Source organism: Sus scrofa, chromosome 5, assembly GCF_054392235.1.
Source record: "Sus scrofa isolate SSC_HxYL_T2T_F1_AM1 chromosome 5, Sscrofa_HxYL_maternal_Yorkshire_Landrace_v2.0, whole genome shotgun sequence".
Taxonomy (NCBI): Eukaryota; Metazoa; Chordata; class Mammalia; order Artiodactyla; family Suidae; genus Sus; species Sus scrofa.
In genome coordinates this window covers 101316246-101338392 of record NC_139387.1, presented here as the reverse complement: position 1 = coordinate 101338392, position 22147 = coordinate 101316246, and the positions used below count along the sequence as shown (strand labels likewise).

Below are 22147 nucleotides of genomic sequence, written 5' to 3'. Positions count from 1 at the left end.
ACATTTCATTTCTATCCTTGGTACTTTTAACTACCATTATTCTTATGTCTTGGCAGATTTCCTCTCCTACCATGTCATATGTAGTCAATTCTCCCAAACCTTTCCCTCAATCACATCCCTTTCCCCCAATTCTATTCCAATTTCCTTGGCAGGTTTTAACCGCTGTTGGTGTAAACCCTCAAGATTCATGTGCTGTATGACAGAAAAATGTACCTAATGTTCCTCCCAAAAGAAAGTATATTTCCTACTTTGTAAAGTGCTAGTTAACATGGAAGGAAAAAAATGGCAGAAAAGGCTTTCCTGTATATAATGAGTATACAATCAGTACTCAATAAATGATTACAAATGATATATATTTTGACTCTAAGATCTGCAGATTCATGATAATTAGCTGCTTGTTTTTTCTTCCTTTTATCTATCTTTCCCTGAGCATTTGAATTGTTATTTATTTGCCCTACGGAAGTCTGTTTTGGTTTTATTCCATAAGTTTTATTCTTACCATTACGGCAGTTCTGAGGTATTCATTCATCTCTCCATTATTTATTCTTAAATACATTCATTGCTTGTTTGTGCAAAATGTAAACTGCATAGTTTGTTGGATTCAAAAACCAATCTTGTCTTCTAAGAGCTTATGGTTTAGAGAAGGACACAAAACTTCTATGTAAATAACCGTGATGTCCTCCTAATGTATTAGTATATAGGAAATGTAATACAAAATATAATTTGAGGGCTGTAAAAGAGAGATTAACATACTTAAAAAACAGGGCAACCACAAATCAAAACCAAACATTATACTCATGAAAACTAAAAAGAAAAATACACAAGCATAAAATAAATGGAAATCATCCAGCCAAAACAAGAAAGGAACAAAGGAGAAGAACTTTCCTTGAAAAAGACATATGCCCCTCTATGTTCACTGCAGCACTATTCACAGTAGTCAAGACATGGAAACAACCTAAATGTCCATCGACAGAGGAATGGATTAAGAAGATGTGGTATATATACACAACGGAATACTACTCGGCCATAAAAAAGAACAAAATAATGCCATTTGTCACAACATGGGTGGAACTAGAGACTCTCAGACTAAGTTATGAAGTAAGTCAGAAAGATAAAGACAAATACCATATGATATCGCTTACATCTGGAATCGAACATATGGCACAAATGAATCTTTCCACAGAAAAGAAACTCATGGACTTGGAAAACGGACTTGTGGTTGACAAGGGGGAGGGGGAGGGAGTAGGATGGACTGGGAATCTGGGATTAATAGATGCAAACTATTGCATTTGGAGTGGATAAGGAATGAAATCCTGCTGTGTAGCACCGGGAACTATATCTAGTCACTTGTGATGGAGCATGATGGAGGATAATGTGAGAAAAAGAATGTATTTTATACATATGTGTGTGACTGGGTCACTTTGATGTACAGTAGAAAACTGACTGAACACTGTACACCAATTATAATTGAAAAAATAAAAATCACCTAAAAAAGAGATTAATTTGGGATATCAGCTTTTTGGAGGTGACGGTTTCTGAACTGAGCCTTGGGGGAGCTTTGCAGAGACAATGATGTAAGGTCATACATTTCACACATATGTGGTGAGTTTATTTCTCAACAGTTTGGGGTTGCTTTCACCTCATTTCATTCATTTAATTATATGGGTAATACTTCATATTTTAAGAAAAAAATTAATCATTTCCCATGACTATTCCCCCTTGCTGTACACACTTTGCTGTCCTACTGACCAAAATCAGCAAATTAAACACACACATACACATACAAGATAAGAATAAACCATACAGCACTTTTTCAAAGGTTATTTTAAAACATCTTATTGCAGTAAAAATACTTAACCCAAGACCTACCCTCTTACCACATTTTAAGTACACAACATAGCTTTAAAAAAAAAAAAATTCTAAGCATTGTGTTGTATAGCAGGTCTCTAGAATGTATTTGTCTTGCAAACCAAAAGAACCTGAAAACAAAAAGGCCACTTCCGAAGAACTATCTTTCTTACCATCTGGTGAAATTTTCATTTAGGGTTTATTTATTCTCTCAGTCCCTCATTCGACAGACATTTATTGTGCACCCACAATGCTTAGGCAACAACTGAGGTGTGTGTGAGGAGACACAGCACGAACCAGACAGATGTAGTAGTCCCTGTGCTTGACTGTTCTCTGACTGGTGGACATACAGCTTGATTATGGCTGCTTTAAAATGCCACCTTTTTTTCTCCTAGACCAGAGCCTTGGGCTCTTCCATCATAATCCATTCTCCAAATATCACAGAACAAATGCCACAATTAAACTTCATATGACCCGTGTGCCAAAACAGGATCTCAGCGATGCCATCCAAAAGCAAACAAGAGAGGACATGACTTGAGCTTTTAAGGTTCAAGGAACCATTGCATGTGTGGTTGGTGGATATCTGGCTTAAGGGAACGGAAATGGCAGCTAGGGAAGCAACAGTCGGTTTGTACTGGGATTGAAGGATAGAGAAATACATTGCTAAGAATAACAGTGATTTCACTTTGGGGAATACTGAGCCTGAAAATAAACATGAGCCTAGAGAGAGCTGGAATGGGAGTAGGAAAAAAAGAGAGGGTGCTTGCTATTTGTGCTCTGGACATGGTGACCAAGAGCAGGGCTAACAGAGGGAGACATAGGCAACATAATTATTGTTATTATATGATGTGATTTTGGGTTGTTGAAAGATGATGGTGATAAAAGTGAGTTCCTGGAGGAGAAGAGGGTCTGTGACCCAGTTTCCCTGGAAACGTTTCAATCTAGAGAAGAAAAAAAAAATCTCTAAATTGGGGACCAAAGGGGACCTGGAAGGACAGTGATGGATGAGGGAAAGGGAAGCCGAACACAGACGGTCTCTGCAATAACCTAGGTGAGGATATGACCCTCTGACCACGGCGGGGTAGATACCGGAAGATGAGAGAACACTTAGCTACCCCTGCAATGAAGGCAGCTGGGAGTCCACGGGCCAGACAGAATCAACAGCCAGCCGGCAGAAGGAAAAACGGGAAGAGCCTGCATGTGGGGTCAGGGGAAGGCCCTTCAGGGTGATCCCTGCACCGTGTCTGTGGCTTGGGGGCTGACAAACCAGGGACAGGGAGACAACTGTTGGCACCCTCCATGTATTTTCCTGGTCTCCTTCCTGGACCCCCGCAACCACGACGACACGCTCTGCCCTTGGTTCCTCTGCAGCGTGTAATGGGCTCTGGACTGCGAGGAGGCACAATTATCCCAAGTCATGTGGTGGCTGACACTTTCCCTTGACGGTTCCCTTCTCCGGACTGTAACCTATTTTGACTGTTTTTCTCCTTTTCCTTAAAAGGCCAAGGAAAGGTTTTTGGTTTTCTCGTGTCTCATCATTGAACAGAGGAGCCACTTTTCTTAGGTTACAGTAATCACACCTAATTGAAATTGGTTTTGTTTATTCTTCCTCTGCTAATAGTACTTTTAGTCCTACGTGGCTCTAGTCTCCCTGTCTAATTTATTTTCTGGCCTCAACGTCAGTAAACACTCAGCTGTTTTCCACCATGGTCTATCCCAGGAGATTGGATATAGTTCCCCGTGCTATGCGGTAGGACCCTGCTATTAACACTCAACTGTTCATGTTTTGTGTATCTCCCATACCCTCATCAGGACTGCCACTGCTTGCCTTTCAAAACCTGAGAATGCATAATTCACTTATGGAACAGCTTCCGCTAACATACTGACAATCAGCTTGGTAGAAGACGTAATACATTTTGGCATCTAGGGTGCCTTATAGTTCTTGTTAAATCTGGTAACTTGAATTCTCAAAACTTACCAATGTACGAAAGCAACAGTGTTGATACAAGCCACAATTACACTTCTTGAAACTCTCTCTCTTTTTCTTGCAACATACTGAAAAACAACAACAAGAATGCTTATTTGCTTTTAGATAGAAATTCTGAAGCACACCATGATTTGGGCATTGTGAAAGGCTGGGTTTTTTTGTTTGTTTGTTTGCTTTATTTGTGTTTTGTTTGTTTTTTTCTTTCCTATTAATGCAGTAGCAAAAGATTGCATGATTAAGGGAAAAGCCTGCCTTCATAATGTTACTCTACAGAAGGGGGAAGCCTTGATCTGCTGCAGCACAGTCTTCCCAAGTGCTTTAGAAATCCTCTATGCATATGCAGATACACCTACTAAAAATGCTCATATGCACCAAATAGTTGCACGTGCGGCATGACATAAGGGAAGGGAACACACCAAATGAGAACTATAACATCAAAGCATTGGTACTGGGGAAATAGGAAAAGGGTAAAAATGAGGCCAGGATCAGCGACCCCAAGTGGAAAGGTCTCAAAACCATTTTTTTTGTATCTGGCTTTGAGAAAATACTGAAGAGATTGAGAAAAGTTGAGGGCTCTGAAAGCCAGTGTAAAGTCAAATATATGAAGCATGCAAGAGAAAATCCCTGCAACAATCTTGATATTAAGAATGAGGTTTACAGGAGACAAAGGTGGAGTTTAGAAAGGCTGAGGAAAAGAAAGCTCGGGGGCAGCATCTTGGTCAAGACATCTTGGTCAAGTCAAGATGAAGCTAATGACCGCAGCCCAAGAAAGAGCAAAGCAGATCTTGGTACCGGTCTGGAAAGGAGGAGAATTAGCAAACGTGCCTGCTGAGCTCCACAATCAGCAGCATGAGGAAGATTCTGGTGTTTATAAAAATAAAGCAAGCAGAGATCATACCCGCCGGAGGGTCCCAAGGGCAATTATGTGAAGGCATTTCACAAGTAAGTGGAGATGCAGGATTGCAGGGACAGGGAGAGATCAGCCAAGTGGATCAAACTTGGAAGACCCAGGTCTGGGAGCCGCCGTCATGAGCGTGAAACACTTCTCAAAGGTGTTAGGAGCAGAGGCACAGTATGTAAAATGCAAGGTCAAACTTACTTATGCACAGATTTAGTAAAACAAAATACCTTATCTCATTATCCTCTTCATTAATCTGTATATTTTCCACTGTCCTTGTAAGGTTTGGTTGTTTCTTCTGGGAAAAGAACATACATAGTGTAAAAATATCAGTATTATCGTGGCCTATTTAAGAGGAAAAGAGTCTCTACCTCTATGTTTCCTTCAGCATGCAACATATAAAAATATTTGTGCAATAGGAAATGGTGAAAAATGCATGGTTCTATCAAGTGAACATTTTCAGGATATCGGAGATGAGAAAGTAATTAAGAAACCGAAAGATTTAAATAGGAAAAAGACATTTCAAAAAGCTGAGTTGCAAGGATTTAGCCCCTATAAAAATTTGAGACAGGCTTCAATAAAAGAACAAATGAAATAGAAATCCAAAATAGCAGATAATACAAATTGCATTTCGACCTGGCTTTAAGCACATCATAGGATTTTCAGCATATCTCCCTCCTTTTTAGGGCCACACCCATGGCATATGGAGGTTCCCAGGCTGGGAGTCGAATCAGAACTGCAGCTTCCAGCCTACATCACGGCCACAGCAATACCAGATCCAAGCCTCGTCTGTGGCCTGCAACACTGGATCCTTAACCCACTGAGCAAGACCAGGGATCAAACATTTATCTTCATGGATACCAGTCAAGTTCTTAAGCCACTGGGTCACAATGGGAACTCCTACTTCTTCCTTTTTATATTTAGTTCAGGCTTTTAAAACCAGTTTGCATTTCTTTTTTTTTTTTTTTTTTTTTTTTTTTTTGTCTTTTTGACTTTTCTAGGGCTGCTCCCACAGCATGTGGAGGTTCCCAGGCTAGAGGTCTAAACGGAGCTGTACCTGCAGGCCTACGCCACAGCCACAGCCACACAGGATCTGAGCCTCATCTGCGACCTACACCACAGCTCAAGGATCCTTGACCCACTGAGCAAGGCCAGGGATCGAACCCGCAACCTCACGGTTCTTAGTCAGATTCGATAACCACTGCGCCATGAAGGGAACTCCCAGTTTGTATTTCTTAAGTAGGCATTCTCAGCTAGAGGGGCTGTCTCCAAAGCATAATGAGGAATGGGGGAATTTTTCTAAGAGGTACAATTTGTGGAGGATGTAAGTTAAGGTAGAATGGACCCTATATTACTGTTTTCTTAGTAGGATCCATTCTTAGAAAAGGGCAGTTTATTAGTTACGTAATGTGGTCTGAACAAAGACATATATAAAGTTCAGGAAGTTTTGGAAGAAGCGAGAGGAGAAAAAAAAAAAAGAATGAACGGCAACACGTACCTTCCAGTATAAGGCTCCAAAAGCAAACCCAATGACAAGAGAGAAGAATGCTGGCAATGCTACGGCTGCCCACTGGAGGCTGGAGTCTTCAATGGAATCTGAGGCCTTCCCTGTAATTTAAACAGTCCAGTGGTGAACACAGCGTATCTAGGCCAGAGGTTTTGCCCTCATGCTGTGGTTGTTCCCAACTGTTTCCGTAATAGACTCTTGACCTATCTGTTTAAAAATTTTAAAACACTAATTTTTCTGCTTGCCATACAAGTCCTTGTCATTTCCAGAAGGTTTAAAGTGAAAAAAAATCAAGAAACCCCACAAGCAGAAGGGTCTTTGACTTAGTTATTATTGACACATATAGAAAACAGATGGCATATACCTGAAAATGACTAATACCACCAGGCAAATCCATTTTCTATACCTTTATCTTCAAGTGTCTTTTCACATCCAGCCAAGAAATTTTTTTTTTTTTTTTTTTGGTCTTTCTGTCTTTTCTTGAGCCGCTTCCGCGGCACATGGAGGTTCCCAGGCTCGGGGTCTAATCGGAGTTGTAGCCACCGGCCTACACCACAGCCACAGCAATGCAAGATCCAAGCTGCCTCTGCAACCTACACCACAGCTCACGGCAACGCCGGATCCTTAACCCACTGAGCAAGGCCAGGGATTGAACCTGCAACCTCATGGTTCCTAGTCGGATTCGTTAACCACTGAGCCACGACGGGACCTCCCAGCCAAGAAATTTTAAAGAGGCCACTTTGCCACTCGGTCTGTAAGTTATGTTTGGCCTGCCTCAAAGATTCAGTTAAGAGAGGCATACTGCGGTTAGTGTTACTTTTAGGGATCTCAAGCTTGGAATTATGGTGTTTCTTCATCAGATCCTCAATGTACACTTACTGGGTGCCAGGTAGGGTCCAGCACTGTGCTGTGGACTAAAGGTTTGGATTTTCAAACGTCCTGTGTGGGAGAGCCTGAGACTACTGAGCTCTGAAGCATGGCGAGAAGCACTTGTCTCCCTGCGCTGACTCTACATATGTGACTTAGTGAGAGAAGACATGTGACATTCACACGGGGCACCTCCCTGCATCCTGCTTTGCTCATCCATGCAAAGCAGAATGATTTAAGAATTAAACAAAAACCTGTCTCCCCCAAGGGTCTCTTACTCCCAACACAAAACGTAGCATTTTCTCCCCCTTTTTTGGCCACACCAGGGGCACATGGAAGTTCCCAGGCCAGGGACTGAATATGAGCCACAGGTATGACCTATGCTGCAGCTGTAACGCCACCAGATCCCTTAAGCCACGACATCGCAGATCCAACTGGCAATGCCGCAGAGACAAGCTGGGACATTAGACCCACTGCCTCTCCATGGGAACCCCAAAAACTTAACATTTTGCAGATGTCTCTCTCAGTGTCTCGTCGCAAACAACAATGCATTTGTTTGAGGACACTGGCACACATGGAACTGAGAGCCAGACCAGTGCACCTGCATCAGCTTTGTTTTCCTTTTTTTTTTGGCCATGCCCATGGCATGTAAAAGTTCCTGGGCCAGGGATCGAATCTGTGCCATGGCAGTGCCCCAAGCCACTGCAGTGACAATCCTGGATCCTTAACCCACTGTGCCGCAAGAGAACTCCTGTAGCTGCTTTTAAGAGGAAACAATAAACTCATAGATTTAACCAGAGAGGCAAGAAACTAATCTTATCTATTATGGAGAAAACAGGACTTGCCCATTTCCTTACTATTTGCAAACTTGGAACAGGAAATTCACTAATTCTCTGATTCCTCTATTTCCAAAGATGCTGTCATAACAGAAGATTGTGTGTGTGCTGGGGGAGGATGTAGTGAGTCAGGGGTGCCCCTTATACTTAAGGGATCGGGTAAAGAAGTGGAAACTTTCATTCATGTAACCATGAATCACTTCCTTAAGATGAGAGTAACAGATTTCTTTTGGCCGACCGTGCATCCAAAAGCCCCCTGGGAAATTTGTTTTAGGCATCTTAAAACTGAACATGAATTCCACATCAAAATAAGCCTGCGTTATAAAATGGGATTTGGTATAACTGAAGTAAGACTATTATTACAATAATATAACTATTTCAAGAGCTATAAAAGATTACATGTTCTTATCTGGGATTTTACTACCATTTATTAAAGTGTTTTCTATGAGGTAATGGTGTTCCATGCAATTCCTACCATTTCAGGACTGTTTATATCACTACCTATAAATAATCTGGCTCTTTGTATTTGTGTTCCAGTTATGTGTTAGAATTCTCCTTGATGGCCGACCCACTGTGGTCCACACTGTCTACTAGGATTGCTGGTGTGTGATTATGATTTGACCAGGCGACCTCCTTGAGGGGCCCTAATCAACATACACAGAGAGAGCAAAGGAAGCTATTAATATTTTGTCCCCAGACTCCAGTGGAACACTAATGAGCTAGAATGGTGCTACGGAGAGCTACGTTTGGGCAGCCAGATGCCCTGGAATCAGGGCAGCAGAATACCCTAGTCTTCCTGTTCTGTCCAAAAGGCAAATCTTTTTTTAAAATTAATTTATTTTTCCACTGTACAGCATGGGGACCCGGTTACACATACATGTATACACGGTTTTTCCTCCCACTGTCGTGTTGCAATGTAAGTATCTAGACCTAGATCGCAAACACAGCAGGATCTCATTGCAAATCCATTCCAAGACCAATAGTTTGCATCCGTGAACCCCAAGCTCCCGATCCCTCCTTAAATCACATCCCTCAGAGAAAAGACCCCACCCACCAGCCATAAGCAGAAGAAGCGTGCAACAGAGCGAGGTGTTCTGGAATTCTCCACTCACAATCCTTCTCAGGTAGGAGGGCAGCCCGAGGGAGGTGTTCCAAACGAAGCCGCGCGGCAGCAGAGTCTAGAGAAAGCTTGCCGCCTCCTACCAACGCACTATGACTTTTTCACCAACTTAAAGTTCTGCCCCAGGACCCCGGCCCCTAACAAAGTTCTGGAATCTGACCTACACAGCACACGTCCTTCTCCAAGAGAGAGGGACAAGCCTGGTAAAGAGAAGAGGGGAAAGAATCAGGGGGATTGAGCTTCCCCTCCTAGACAGGAGTCACCCCGCTCTCTTTACTTCTCCTGTTAATGCAAAGGGCTTCAGAGCCAGGCCTTGGGTTCTCTCCAGAGATCCGCCATCCCTCTTCCAGGGAGAGAAAATAGATGTTATCAGAAAAGGCTTGCCTACACCTCCAGGGCATGACTCTCCACACTTGCTATGATGCTATCACAGGGATTAATGAGATCGGGATTGTATGCCTTACAGCCCTTCTGAAGGATCCCGGGCCAAAGCTTTGCTTTTATGTAAAGATTGCCCCAGAAACCTTGTGGAATAAGCTCATCTGGACAGGATTTGAGTAATCCCCAATTCCTGGATTGTTGTCCTATCAATTGTATCTCATTTTGATGAAAACTGCCCATCATTCAACAATTTGCGGAAACTAACTTGAGTGGGTTGACTAATACCAGACATCTGAACAAACAGAGAACAAAAACACTGTGCCCCAATTTTGGTGACCATCTCTGCAGACTGAGTCAGCTTATGGGCACCGTGCCTGTGGACATGACTTTCTTCTTGGTGCTTAGAAAACATGCAGCGTGGTACTCCCCTTTTATTCCGATTTGACGCTCACCACAGCCTTGCCACAATTCCTGACCCAGCCCTGGTGTATCTCATTGTTCTAATAATTAATGATGGCCATGTACTATATACACATCAGGCATGGCTCTAAGTACACATGCACTGAACTCATTAAAAACTCACAGAAAACCAAAGAAAGAGCTTAGCGACCTCCATGTGATTGAGGAGTCCAGAGAGATTACGAAAATTGTCCAAGGTCACACAGCTAGCCAAGAGCTAAGAGTGGGGATATAAACGCAGGCGGTCTGACTCGGGAGTGTCTTTCTAAAAGATGTCTAAGGTGATACCAAAGTAAGGATTTTCTTACTTTGTAAAGATCCCAAACTTAAACATGTTTAAAACACTCTTTTAGCTTTGCTACAAAGGATATCACTATTTGAAAACACAACTCCCTTTGAATAACTTATACACTCTTATATTATCCCATGCTTCTCCCCTAGAAAGGGCACTCACACGTCTGGGTGACTCCTTCGTATGGCCTGGTCCTCTGGCCAGCAGACACACTTTGGGGTTTTATCCATGAAAACTAGCATGCTTTCTTCAAATTTCCCTGATCCTACTCCCGAGAAAGGCTTGCCTCCTTATGCTACAACTAAAACCATTCTATTATTATACATGTAATATAAATAATGTATATTGTAAAACACAATGCGAATGTGTTTCTGTTTCTTTTATGAGAATGCATGCTCCGTAAGAGCTTGTCTTCTGGATGGGTATCTAAGTGTCCTACTCAATGAGTGACAACACCTGGCCAAAAGTTGATATGCAAGGCCCATATTTTATTGTTTTTTTACAAAAAGGAAGAAAAAAGAAAAGAAAACAAAGAAGGCTGGTCATTCACATTGCAATTTTAAAAGCACCTACAAACTCAGAGGTAGTTTTTGTTGGTGGTGGTTTTGTTTTGCTTTGTTTTTGTACTGTCTGTGGTCAGGATATGTATTTTTTGTGACTTTTAAAGCAGTTATAGTTGATTTACAATGTTATGCCAATTTCTGCTTTACCAAGTTGGTGTTTTCTATCTACTTTGTCTTTTAGAATAAATAGAAAAGACTTTTGCTTCCAACCATGATGACAGCAGATTAGCTTTCCCAGCTTAAATAATTATTACACTAGGCAAATTATACAAGGCAACTATTTTCAGACACCAGCCAGCAGGCAGGATGAGAGTATAATCCCTGAGAGAGTGAAAACACAAGTGGTTGAGGGCCACGACCGTCCTGATTTTCTGGATGGGAGGCCCCTTCAGACTGAGGTATGAAAGACGGAGCCAAGGAGGGTTAGTGAGATAGTGAATCAGAGAACTGAATTCAGCATTGCTGCTATAGCTGGAGTGTGTGAGGAAGAGTTATTTGCACAAAAGGAGCATGCAGACAAGAAGCATGACACGTCTCAGGAGGAGTCTTCTTAAGTCACTGGGTGAATAATAAACTGTATGCACAGGGAGACACTTGACAAAACCAGGCAATAAACAATGCCTGGGAAGCTGTGACTTAAACAGAGATCCTAGCAGTCAATTCAGAGACAAAACACTTCTGACCAACAAGAACAGAGAGATTTTCTAGGTACTCAAGAAATATCTCAGAAATTCCATGCCTTAGAAATACGACTTCTCTCTTCTGCCTCCCTCTAAGAAATCTAGAAACAAGTCTGGGAGGGAAGAGAAAGCTGATCTGCTAGTAAATGGACTGCCTATCAGAAAAAACGCAACAGTCTCTGAGGAATGCTATAAAACCCAGATATTCAACAACATAATATCCAGCATAGATTCAAAATTTACTACCCATCTAATGGGAAATGTGACCCAGAATCAGAGAGAAAAAAAATCAGTTAATAGAAGCCCAGCTGGGATGACCTACATGTTGAAATTGGGAGATGAGAACTTTAGGAGCAGCTATTATAACTATATCCAAGAGCCAAAAAAGATTGTCATAATAAAAATGCAGTTGGAAAATCTCAGCAGAAAAATATAAAACGTAACAGAATCAAAGGGGAAATTCCTATTGTGGCTCAGTGGTACAAAACCCGAACAGCATCCGTGAGGACGCAAGTTTGATCCCTGGCCCCATTCAGTGGGTTAAGGATCTGGTGTTGCTGTGAGCTGTGGTGTAGGTCGAAGATGTGGCTCAGATCTGGCATTACTGTGGCTGTGGCACAGGCTGGCCCCTATGGCTCCGATTCAACCCCTATCCTGGGAACTGCTATATGCTGCAAGTGCAACTCTAAAAAGACAAAAAAAAAAAAAAAAAGAATCAAAGAGATATTCTATACCACAACGTACAAACCTAGAAATGGAAATTTAAAAAAGAAAAGGCCCTGTATACAAACACCATGCATGAACCCTATGTAAACCATGGACTTTAGGTGATTACGATGTTTTCATGTAGACTCATCACTTGAAACACCTACACCACTCTACTGGGGGATGTTGACACTGGAAGAGGCTACACTTGTGGGGGGGGGGCAGGACATATGCAGAAAATCTCTGTACCTTCCCCTCAGTTTTGCTGTGAACTTTAAACTGCTCTAAAAAAAATAATATCTTAATAAAAAAAAGTAATAACAAAAGAAAAATTTATTAGAAAAACAGTCAGCAGGTTAGAGATGACACAAAAGTCAGGGAACTTGAAAACAGGTTGAAATTATTCATTTTGAAGACTAAAGAGAAGAGAGCTTAAAAAACTGAACAAAACCTCCATGATGTGTGAGACTATTTATTACCAAATTGCCTAACGTGTGTGGCGGGTCCAAGTGTGATTCCTCTCAGAAGAAGATGAGAATGAAGGAGAACATGTTTGAACAAGTTGTGGTCCAATTTCTCCCAAATTTGAGGAAAATAACTTACATATGCAAAAAGCTTGACAAACAACAAGAAAACCACCCCTAGGTGCATCTAATTTAAATTCCTAAACAGAAGAAAAATTTGAAAGGCAGAGGGGAAAAATGACCCAGTACCTACGAGGAAAAGCATCATACAAACACTGGTTACCTTTTTTGTCAGAAACAGCAGAAGCAGGAGGACAAGGGAGTGACATCTTGGAGGACTGAGAAAAAAATTCTATTAACCCAGAATTCCATATCTAGTAAAAAGTACCTTCAAGATCGAAGACAAAGACATTTTTCATTTAAAAAAAAAAAAAAAAAGATTATGTTGGCAGCAGACCTGCACTACAAGAAATGTTAAAAGTAAGTTCTTTAGCCAGAAGGGAATTACACTAGACAGAAACTTGGATTTATAAGAACAAATGAGGGGTAATAGGAAATAATAAGTATGTGGGCAAATATAAAAGACAATTGTTTTTCTTTCTCTTACTTTGAAAGGCTTACGATGGTTTAAAGCACTGTGGGGTTTATAAGCTATATAGACATATACGTCAACACAGCACAAAAGATGGTCATGGGCAAGTGAAACTATCCCATTTCAAGGTTCTTCTACTGTTTCTGAACAATTGCCTCTTGTAAACAATGTTACAAGTTAAGATGTATATTGTAATTCCTAAAGTAACCACAAAATAATGTCAAGAGGTGCTGTTGAAAAGCCAACAGAGTAATTCAAATAGAACACTGGGGGAACAAATCAACACAAAAGATGGCTAGAAAGTAAGAACAGAGGATTGATAAACAAGTGGTGTCACGAACAAAATGGGAGACCCACATCCAACCATACCAATAACTGTATTAAGTGGCTAAAACACTTTAACTAAAAGGAAAGGATGAGATAAAATAGCAACGTCCAACTATATACTTTCTACCAGAGATGTACTTTTAAAAAGACACTAGATTGAAAAGTCAAGCATGAACAAAAGAACATGAAAACACTAAGCACAGAAAGGCTGGCTCTACTGATGTCAGACAAAATACACCTTAAGACAAGGGCTCTACCAGACGTAATAAGGACTGTTATTTCAGTAAGATATAAAGGTCAGTTCATCGGAGAAAACGTAACAGTCATAAAAGTGTAAGCACTGAATAACAGAACTGCAAAACAGACGAAGCAAAAAACTCAGAACCGAAATTTACAATCGAAGGAAAAAATGTGTAATGTCCCTCCCTCAGTAAGTGATAAAAAAATTTACACAAAAGCTTAAGGATATAGAGGAGCTCTACAAAACTTTTAACCACTTAGATGGACATTTGAGAATGCTACACCTGAGACTTGAATGATAACTCATGAAAGAAGTCTTAATAAATGTTAGTAGATTACAGTTTATGTTCCCGGACAAAAATGGAATTAATTTAGAAGCCAGTAACAAGATGTCCAGAAAAACTACACATTTTTAGACAACAAATAACCCACTTTTATATTACTCATGAATCGAATAAGAAATCACAAGAAGAGCTAAAAATATTTTTAAAGAAATGATAATGGAAACACAATGTCGCAAAATGTAAGGACATGCATGCCTTAAAGTGCTTATTATATTAGAAAAGAAGAATGGTTTAGAATCACTGATCTAATTTTTCTACTTTAAGAACTTAAGAAGCTTGAATAAGTTGAGCAAATTAAACCCAAAGTAGAAGCAGAGAAATAGTAAAGCTAAGATTAGACATCAATGAAATATAAACAGAATTTAAGAAGCCCAAAATTGCTTCTTTGAAGAATTAATATTTGTAGTAGCAGGAAAGACCTTAACACACAGAGACCTTTTTCAAAACTTTTCAGATCCAATGTGTTAAGTGATTTAGAAATTTAGGTTTTTAGAAGGTACTGTCTTGTAAATATCGTATATTATATAATAACCTCAATGAGGTCTGGGTAGCACCCTATAATCAAACACCTTGATATTGCTGAGTGAAATGCGTAAATACTCATTTTTAGAAGGATAAATATTATAAACAGCCTGATCAGAATTCAGATCATGTTTTCATGGCAAAATTCCAAAACAAACTGGACTTTATTTATTTATGTGTTTGTCTGTCTTTTGAGGTCTGTACCCGTGGCATATGGAAGTTCCCTGGCTAGGGACTGAATCAGAGCTGTAGCTGCCAGCCTGTGCCTCAGCCTTAGCAATGCAGGATCCAAGCCGTGTTTGCAACCTACACCACAGCTCACTGCAACCCTGGATCCTTAACCCACCAACCAAGGCCAGGGACTGAACCTGCATCCTCAGGGATACCAGTTGGGTTCATTACCACTGAGTCATGACGGGAACTCCCAAATTAGATTTTAGAGGTTTTTCTTTTAATTTCTGAATTGCGGCACTGTTACTGTGGATTTGTATTATATGGGTTGCTCCTTTTCACAGATAGGTCTTTGATGTCCTTGAATATTGAAGAGTGACCTGTTACTAAGCCTCAAGGGATGACCTTCTTAGCAAGAATCGAAGGATGAATTTTTTCCTCTTATAATTCCCATGAGACTAGAGGGTCAGAAATTTAGTACATCCAATGACCCTTCCCTGCATTTGCAAAAAGATATTAGACTTCCAGGAAATTGTGTTCTTCACCAAAGAGAATAGAAATTTCAGAGAAAGCAGCACATTCTCCCCCCAACATATGATTTTATAGTAAAATAACAAAATCACCAAATTTCAAAACACACCATAGAAATACTGATATATACAAGACAGAAAATATCCCTGGAATTTTATACAACCAGCATGTGAGCTTTTCATTTTAAAATTCCCTTTTTGTCAGGCAAATTCCATGCGAAATACATTTTAAGTCAACAATGAGAAAAGCTTAAATCATATATCTGAAAGTAATTTCATGCCACCTTACTTCATCTTAGCAGAAAATTTTTTGCCCCAATTCTCTAAACATTATCTCTAGCTATAGGGAAATCCAGTGTACAAACCTAATATTTAATTCTCAGGAAAACGGTAATAAGAAGAATAGTAATAGAACAGTATTAATAGTAATGATTGTAGAAATTTCCGTGAAAGCACATGCAATACTCCTACAGATGCTAATTGGAGCCATGCATGCATTAAATCAGATATGTGTACTTACTATTACTGCTACTGCTGTCATTCCTAAGGGAGCTGGCTGCAACAGGGGGTAACATAAATGGTTTTGTGACACTGACTCTGGAATCTAAATAGAAAGCAATAATGCGTCAGTGCTGCATGGCGATTTACATAAATTACAGAGTCCTCAAAAGGTGAAGGGCAATATCAGAGTACTTTCCAGGTCTGCATCCCAAATCTAGATTATTCAGATCCTATTTAGTTCATACTAGGTCCTGCTAGCCTATTTTTAGTGAAGATTCACCTTACGAAACAAAGATTCACTGTCTACATGCTAATAAATGTAAATCATGCAAACTGTTGGCAATTGGTCTTTTTTCAAAAAAAGCAATGAAATTAAAATTTTGTGTTATAGGGACAATGAGGGGTCTCAGTGGAGGGTAACATGACTCAGAGAACCCTAAGGAAAAGTCTTGAGAAGGGGACGTTAAGACGACTAGAGGGGAAGAATAATGTAATTGTACATTACTAACAAATATCAGATTAAAAATATGCGTGACTGTCTCATATTATTGACTCAGGCACAGTTCTTTTTTCTTTTTTCTTTTTGTCTTTATAGCCGCACCTGCAGCATATGGAGGTTCCCAGGCTAGGGGTCGAATTGGAGGTATAGCCGCTGACCTACGCCACAGCCACGCCAGATCCGAGCTGTGTCTGCAACCTACACCACAGCTCATGGCAATGCTGGATCCTCAGCCCACTGAGAGAGGCCGGGGATCGAACCGCATCCTGGTGGTACTAGTCAGCTTCGTTTCTGCTGAGCCACGATGGGCATTCCCATGCATGGTCTTTAATTTGCAGTGATGAGTGCTGTTTTGGCTTGAACACCAACAAATTTACAACTGTTCATTTCTTTCAAGCCTCTGATATTTGCTTTTATATTTGACATACACATAGATCTTTCTCTAACTATACACATTTGAGGCACAAGTAGATAATTACCTACACATTTAAGATTCAAGCTTGCTTTCTTAAGTGTCTCATATATCTTACCTTTTTCAGGAGTTAATGTTGAAGAAATCACACATTCACTAGTTTTAGGTGCCACCATCTCCAAATCCTTGAAGGCATCGATGGATCTATTAAAAATCCCAAAGAATTTTTCAGGAGTAAACAGCCTGGGTTCTGGGCTCTTAGATGATTTTCTTACATTCTGGAAGAGGAAAATACAGAGTTGTATTTTTCAAATAGTCATAGATTTAACCAATGTCAAGGTAATAGACTATAAAAATAGGTCCTTCAAAGATTCAAGTGACCCTACTGCTTGCCCATTCTAAGTGTAATAGCAATGAGGTCCTGCTATAGCATAGAGCTATACCCAATCTCTTGGGGTAGACCATGATGGAAGATAATATGAGAAAAGAAATGTATATGTGTGTGTGTGTGTGTGTGTGTGTGTGTGTGTGTGTGTATGTATGACTGGGTCACTTTGCTGTACAGCAGAAATAGGCACAACATTGTAAATCAACAATTATAATTTTAAAAAGTAAAAAAAAAAGATTCAAATGAAACCAACACTTTTAGACAACTGCTCTAACACATGCATTTCACTTTAGTACTACAGGAAAAGTGATCTGGTTCCCTCCCGGACTTCACTCCTGCTGGAAGGAAGGGAGTGAGGGGGAGGCAGTCCGGTGCATACAATGTTCCAACCATGAAACTATCCTAACCACATTTATCACAGCCACTGTTCCTTAGAGGTGCTCATTATCATCATCCTTCTGCACTATCTTCATTAGGAAAAAATATGTATATACACCCCCTCCACAACACATGCTTCAAATATCTAAGAATTAAAAAGTTGAATGATACTAAGTCCTGGCAAGGATATGGAGCAGAAGGGTCTCTTATCTACTGGTGGAATGACATAAATTGGCACATTTGATATTATCTAGCAAAGTTGGACAGGTACCCGTCCTGTGACCCAAAAATCCACTCCTACGTCAGGACTCTCAGGAAGCTCGTGTCCTGATGTACCAGGAGGTACGTATGAAAGTTCTTAGCAGCAAGTTTTTATAAACCCCTACATCACTGAACAGGAGAGTGGTTTAATAACTAATGGTGCACAGAATCAATGAAATGCTCTATAAACTGGAGGAAAAAAAATACAGCTATCTGCATCAATGTGGATATACGTTCTAAACATAATGCTGAGTGAAAGAAGCAAGTCTTGAACAAAAAAAATGGGATTTTCTTATTTTATGGCCACGCCCTCAGCACATGGACATTCCCCAGGCCAGGCATCAAACCCATGCCTCTACAGTGATCTGAGCTCCTGCAGTTGGATCTTAACCTTCTACACCACAGTGGGAACTCAAAAAAGATCTTACATACTGTCCTCCAAACAAATCAAAGCTATATTTTAGGGATTTATAAATACATGATTATCCATAAATAGAAGCAGATAATAATGAGAGTTAACACCTAGATAGCACTTCCTATGTACTACTCTAAGTGCTGTATTTAGATTAACGTTTGAATCCATTGAGGCGTACCACTTGGTATCAAACGCCTGGGTTCTAGCCAGGGTGTCATGATTAGTACATGTACATTCTCTGGTATCTGGAATTCTCTTCCTGACAGCATCACTTAGTGACCACCTCATTTCTCAGGCTCCAATTCGTATGTTATTTCCCTCGTGACATCTCGTCTGATATACCGTCTTTTTGTGACCTCTATTTCTTATCAATGCCACTAGGATACTTTTTTGAACTACTATGATATAAAGTGAGATGCTAACTCTAAGATGTCACTGTGTAAGATATATTCAGATTCAGAATTTAGAAAGTAAAACAACAGAAGTGATGGAATACAGCGATAAGGTTATGGGCATGATGAGAATTCTGGGCTTGGAAAGCACAAATGGGACTGATGCTGGGTCTTAAAAGAGTAACTGGAATTTGATTGGTGACAGTATTTGAGTATCATTGTACAGATTCATGTTTAAAACCCTAGGATTTGAATGTCAAGAAGGCTTGTAGGCTAAACCTTGGCTTATGAACTCTGTGCCAAAGCAGGTGTCCAAAGACCACTTTTATTATAGACACAATGTTATAAAATCATAAAAATATTTATTAACACCCATTTGGCCAGATTTGGGGCTAAAGCATTCATCACGAATCATCTAATGTCAAGTCTGTGAGATGGATCCTCTCATTGTCCCCATTTTAACACATAAAATAAGCAAGCACAGAGGGGTTAACTTCACAAAACTTTTAGTGATAGAGCCAAGGATTTGAACTCCAATACCTCATTCTTAATCTCTAAGGATACACTGCCCCTGCAGTATGCTTAGAACCCAAAGCCCTGCCATTCCCACATTCTAAAGCTGGTGATAACTCATCATCACAGGACTTGAAGATGTCAAAATACACTTTGTTGTGATATGATTATTATGCATAAGAGGTCAGGCAGAAGTGTTTGGTATAGACAATTTTCTGTTTAAAGGTACATGAATGTTTGTAACCTAATTGGAAGGTTATGAAAACTTGATGCACGTAGGAAATAAAGTCAGGGCTGTTTTTACATTCTTTTGTGAATTAATTTTATTTATATATTCAGGGATCAACATTTAATTGTCTTAATGTACATTTCAGTATTGTAGCATAACTACGAAAAACTGTTTGCTTCAGAATTTTCTTTAAAGATTTTTAAATGAAAAATTTTAAAAATTAAAAGTCCTACAAATAAACATGCCCACCACCACCCGTCACATGGCTTTCAAAGAAGAGTGCAAACAGTCCCAGTGACTACACGGTTACCTCAAATGAGTGTTCTTCCATGCATTCCACGAGGTCATCAACAATTTTCACAAGTTTGTCTATGATAGAATAATTACTCAAGCCTTCAGAAATATTGGAAAACTTGTCCAGAAGATCAGTCAAGCTGACTGACAGTTGTTCCACCATTTCGCTTATCCAACAATGACTAGGCTGCAGGAAATTGGAAAGAAAAGGCAGATAAAGCATCTTTGGTAAGTACCATAGACTTGGAGCACCCTTCAAAGCCGTCACTGTTTCAGTCATTGACGGCGGGACAAAGGATTTCCTCATATCAGAACAGGACAATTCTTATGTTTTATTTTACTCATATGGAACAACCTGTTGCAAAATTTCTAAATGCCTAAAGATCAGAGGAAAGCGTTGATGGTAAAGATTTTGCTCTTCCATGGAAGTAAAATTAAGACAAGCCAGAGCCTTTGCCAAATTCAGCTACTAAGGGAATTTAATTCTATTGAAGAGTATTTAGTGCTTATTCACCATATTCTAAAAAGAATTTTAGGCCCAGAGGAAATTTTATAGATTTTATATCATATATATATATATATATATATATACACATATATATATATATACACACACACACACATATATATATATACACACACACACACACATATATACACATATATATATAGTGGAAGAGAGCCCTTGTCTTCAAGGAATTTCCAGTCTTTTAGTGAACTCGAATATGATTATTGTTGGAATAAGCATAGTTTAATTTTTCTTTCTTTTTTTTTTGCCTTTTGTCTTTTTAGGGCTGCACCCTCAGCATAGGGCGGTTCCCAGGCGAGGGGTCTAATTAGAGCTGTAGCCACTGGCCTGTGCCACAGCAATGCCACATCCATGTCTGTGACCTACATCACAGCTCACGGCAACACCAGATCCTTAACTCACTGAGGGAGGCCAGGGATGGAACCTGCAACCTCGTGGTTCCCGGTCGGATTTGTTAACCACTGAGCCATGACGGGAACTCCATAGCTGAATTTTTCTAATGATCTTGTTAAGATTAAGGCCCCTTCATAGAGGAATTCCTGTGGATGTTTAAAACAAACAAAACACCAAAAACAGCCCTGGTAGAGTGTGGTCTGAGAGAAAAGCACATTTGTCTTACTGGCAGGACCAGTTACATAATTTGCGGGTCCAAGGGAAAAATGGAATGTATTTATTGTTCAAAAACTTGTTCCAAAAAATGACTGTCAGGATGAGAGTTCCCTAGTGGATCAGAAGGTTAAGGATCCAGTGCTATCACTGCTGTACCACAGGTTTGTTCCCCGGCCTGGGAATTTTGCATGCTGTGGGCACAGCCAAAAAAAAGTTTCAAGATGGTGACAGCAGAGCAAGAAACCAAGCACGGAGGCCCATCCATGCAGCCATCCCTGGCCAGCCCACTGGTTAGAAGCTCAAGCTTTGGGGTCAAGCATAACTGGATTCTGTTCTTGGCGGAGAGACTCCAGACAAGCTCCGTAAGTACTCTGAACCTCATTCTGCCTCTCTGCAGAATGGGGATAATGGAAACAAGGTAGCTTGGAGGAGATAAGGCATGTAACTTAAATATAAATTTCATGACGGCAGTATTGCTATCAAATCTTGTCTCTGGGGCCTAGAACAGTGCCTGGCATATGGAAATTACTCAAAACCAACTGCTGAACCGATGCAGGAGTGACTAAGAGAATGAATTCGAAGAAATATTCCATAACAGGGGTCCACCTGTTCTGTAAAGGGCTAGATGATCCGTATTTTCGACTTGGCATGCAAGTGGCAAAAATCAAAGATACAAGAGAAATGAATTTCCACCAATGTTTTACTACAAAGTTTAAAATGTAATAATTATAATTAGATATAATTTCTTTTGAGTAATTGAATTTAATTTCTTTTATAATGTAAGTCTACCAATAAGGAGAATGGAATTCCTTATTATAGATCAACATTTTGTTTAGCTGGGATTCAAAGCATTCTCTATCGTCAAATAGACTATAAATAGTCATCTGTAAAAATAAAATTCTTCTGGCCATGCAAAATCAGGCAGCAGACTGAATCTGGCCTACAGAGTATGTTTGAGTATGTTTGCCAACTCCTACTATAGATGCTGTAGCTCAATGAAGGTTTAGATTACTAGGAGAAACTTCTTAGTATATTAGAATGGATTTTCATATTTTTAAAAATTAATGTGACATGACAAAGTATAATAATTGGTCATAATTCACATACTTGGTATACTGTAACTATCTCTTATGTAAAGATCTTTTCAGCAGAGGTTCTGATTTATTTTTTTAACTCTACGAAATCTTATAGTGAGGAGTTCCACTTGTGGCTTGGTGGTTAACGAATCTGACTAGGAACCAAGAGGTTGTGGGTTTGATCCCTGGCCTCGCTCAGTGGATTAAGGATCCAGTTTTGCTGTGAGCTGTGGTGTAGGTCGCAGATGCAGCTCGGATCCCGCGTTGCTGTGGCTCTGGTGTGGGCTGGTGGCTACAGCTCCAATTAGACCCCTAGCC

The 22147-nt window shown here is 40.0% G+C and overlaps 1 protein-coding gene across 3 annotated transcripts in view; it reads right to left on the bottom strand.

Annotated features, from left to right (window-relative positions):
* KITLG (KIT ligand) overlaps positions 1-22147 on the bottom strand; it is a 92829-nt gene that overhangs the window by 8414 nt on the left and 62268 nt on the right. Inside the window, exons 4-9 of one of the 3 annotated variants that reach the window (XM_021091141.2) lie at positions 19632-19802; positions 16864-17023; positions 15854-15937; positions 6232-6341; positions 4964-5031; positions 3827-3903 (exon numbers count right to left, since the gene is read on the bottom strand). In XM_021091141.2, coding sequence (XP_020946800.1) covers positions 3864-3903; positions 4964-5031; positions 6232-6341; positions 15854-15937; positions 16864-17023; positions 19632-19802 — 633 coding nt within the window. In that variant the 3' untranslated portion in view covers positions 3827-3863. Of the gene's footprint in view, positions 1-3653; positions 3904-4963; positions 5032-6231; positions 6342-15853; positions 15938-16863; positions 17024-19631; positions 19803-22147 lie in introns of those variants that run through there. The other 2 variants (NM_214269.2, XM_021091142.2) reach the window with 2 other exon arrangements.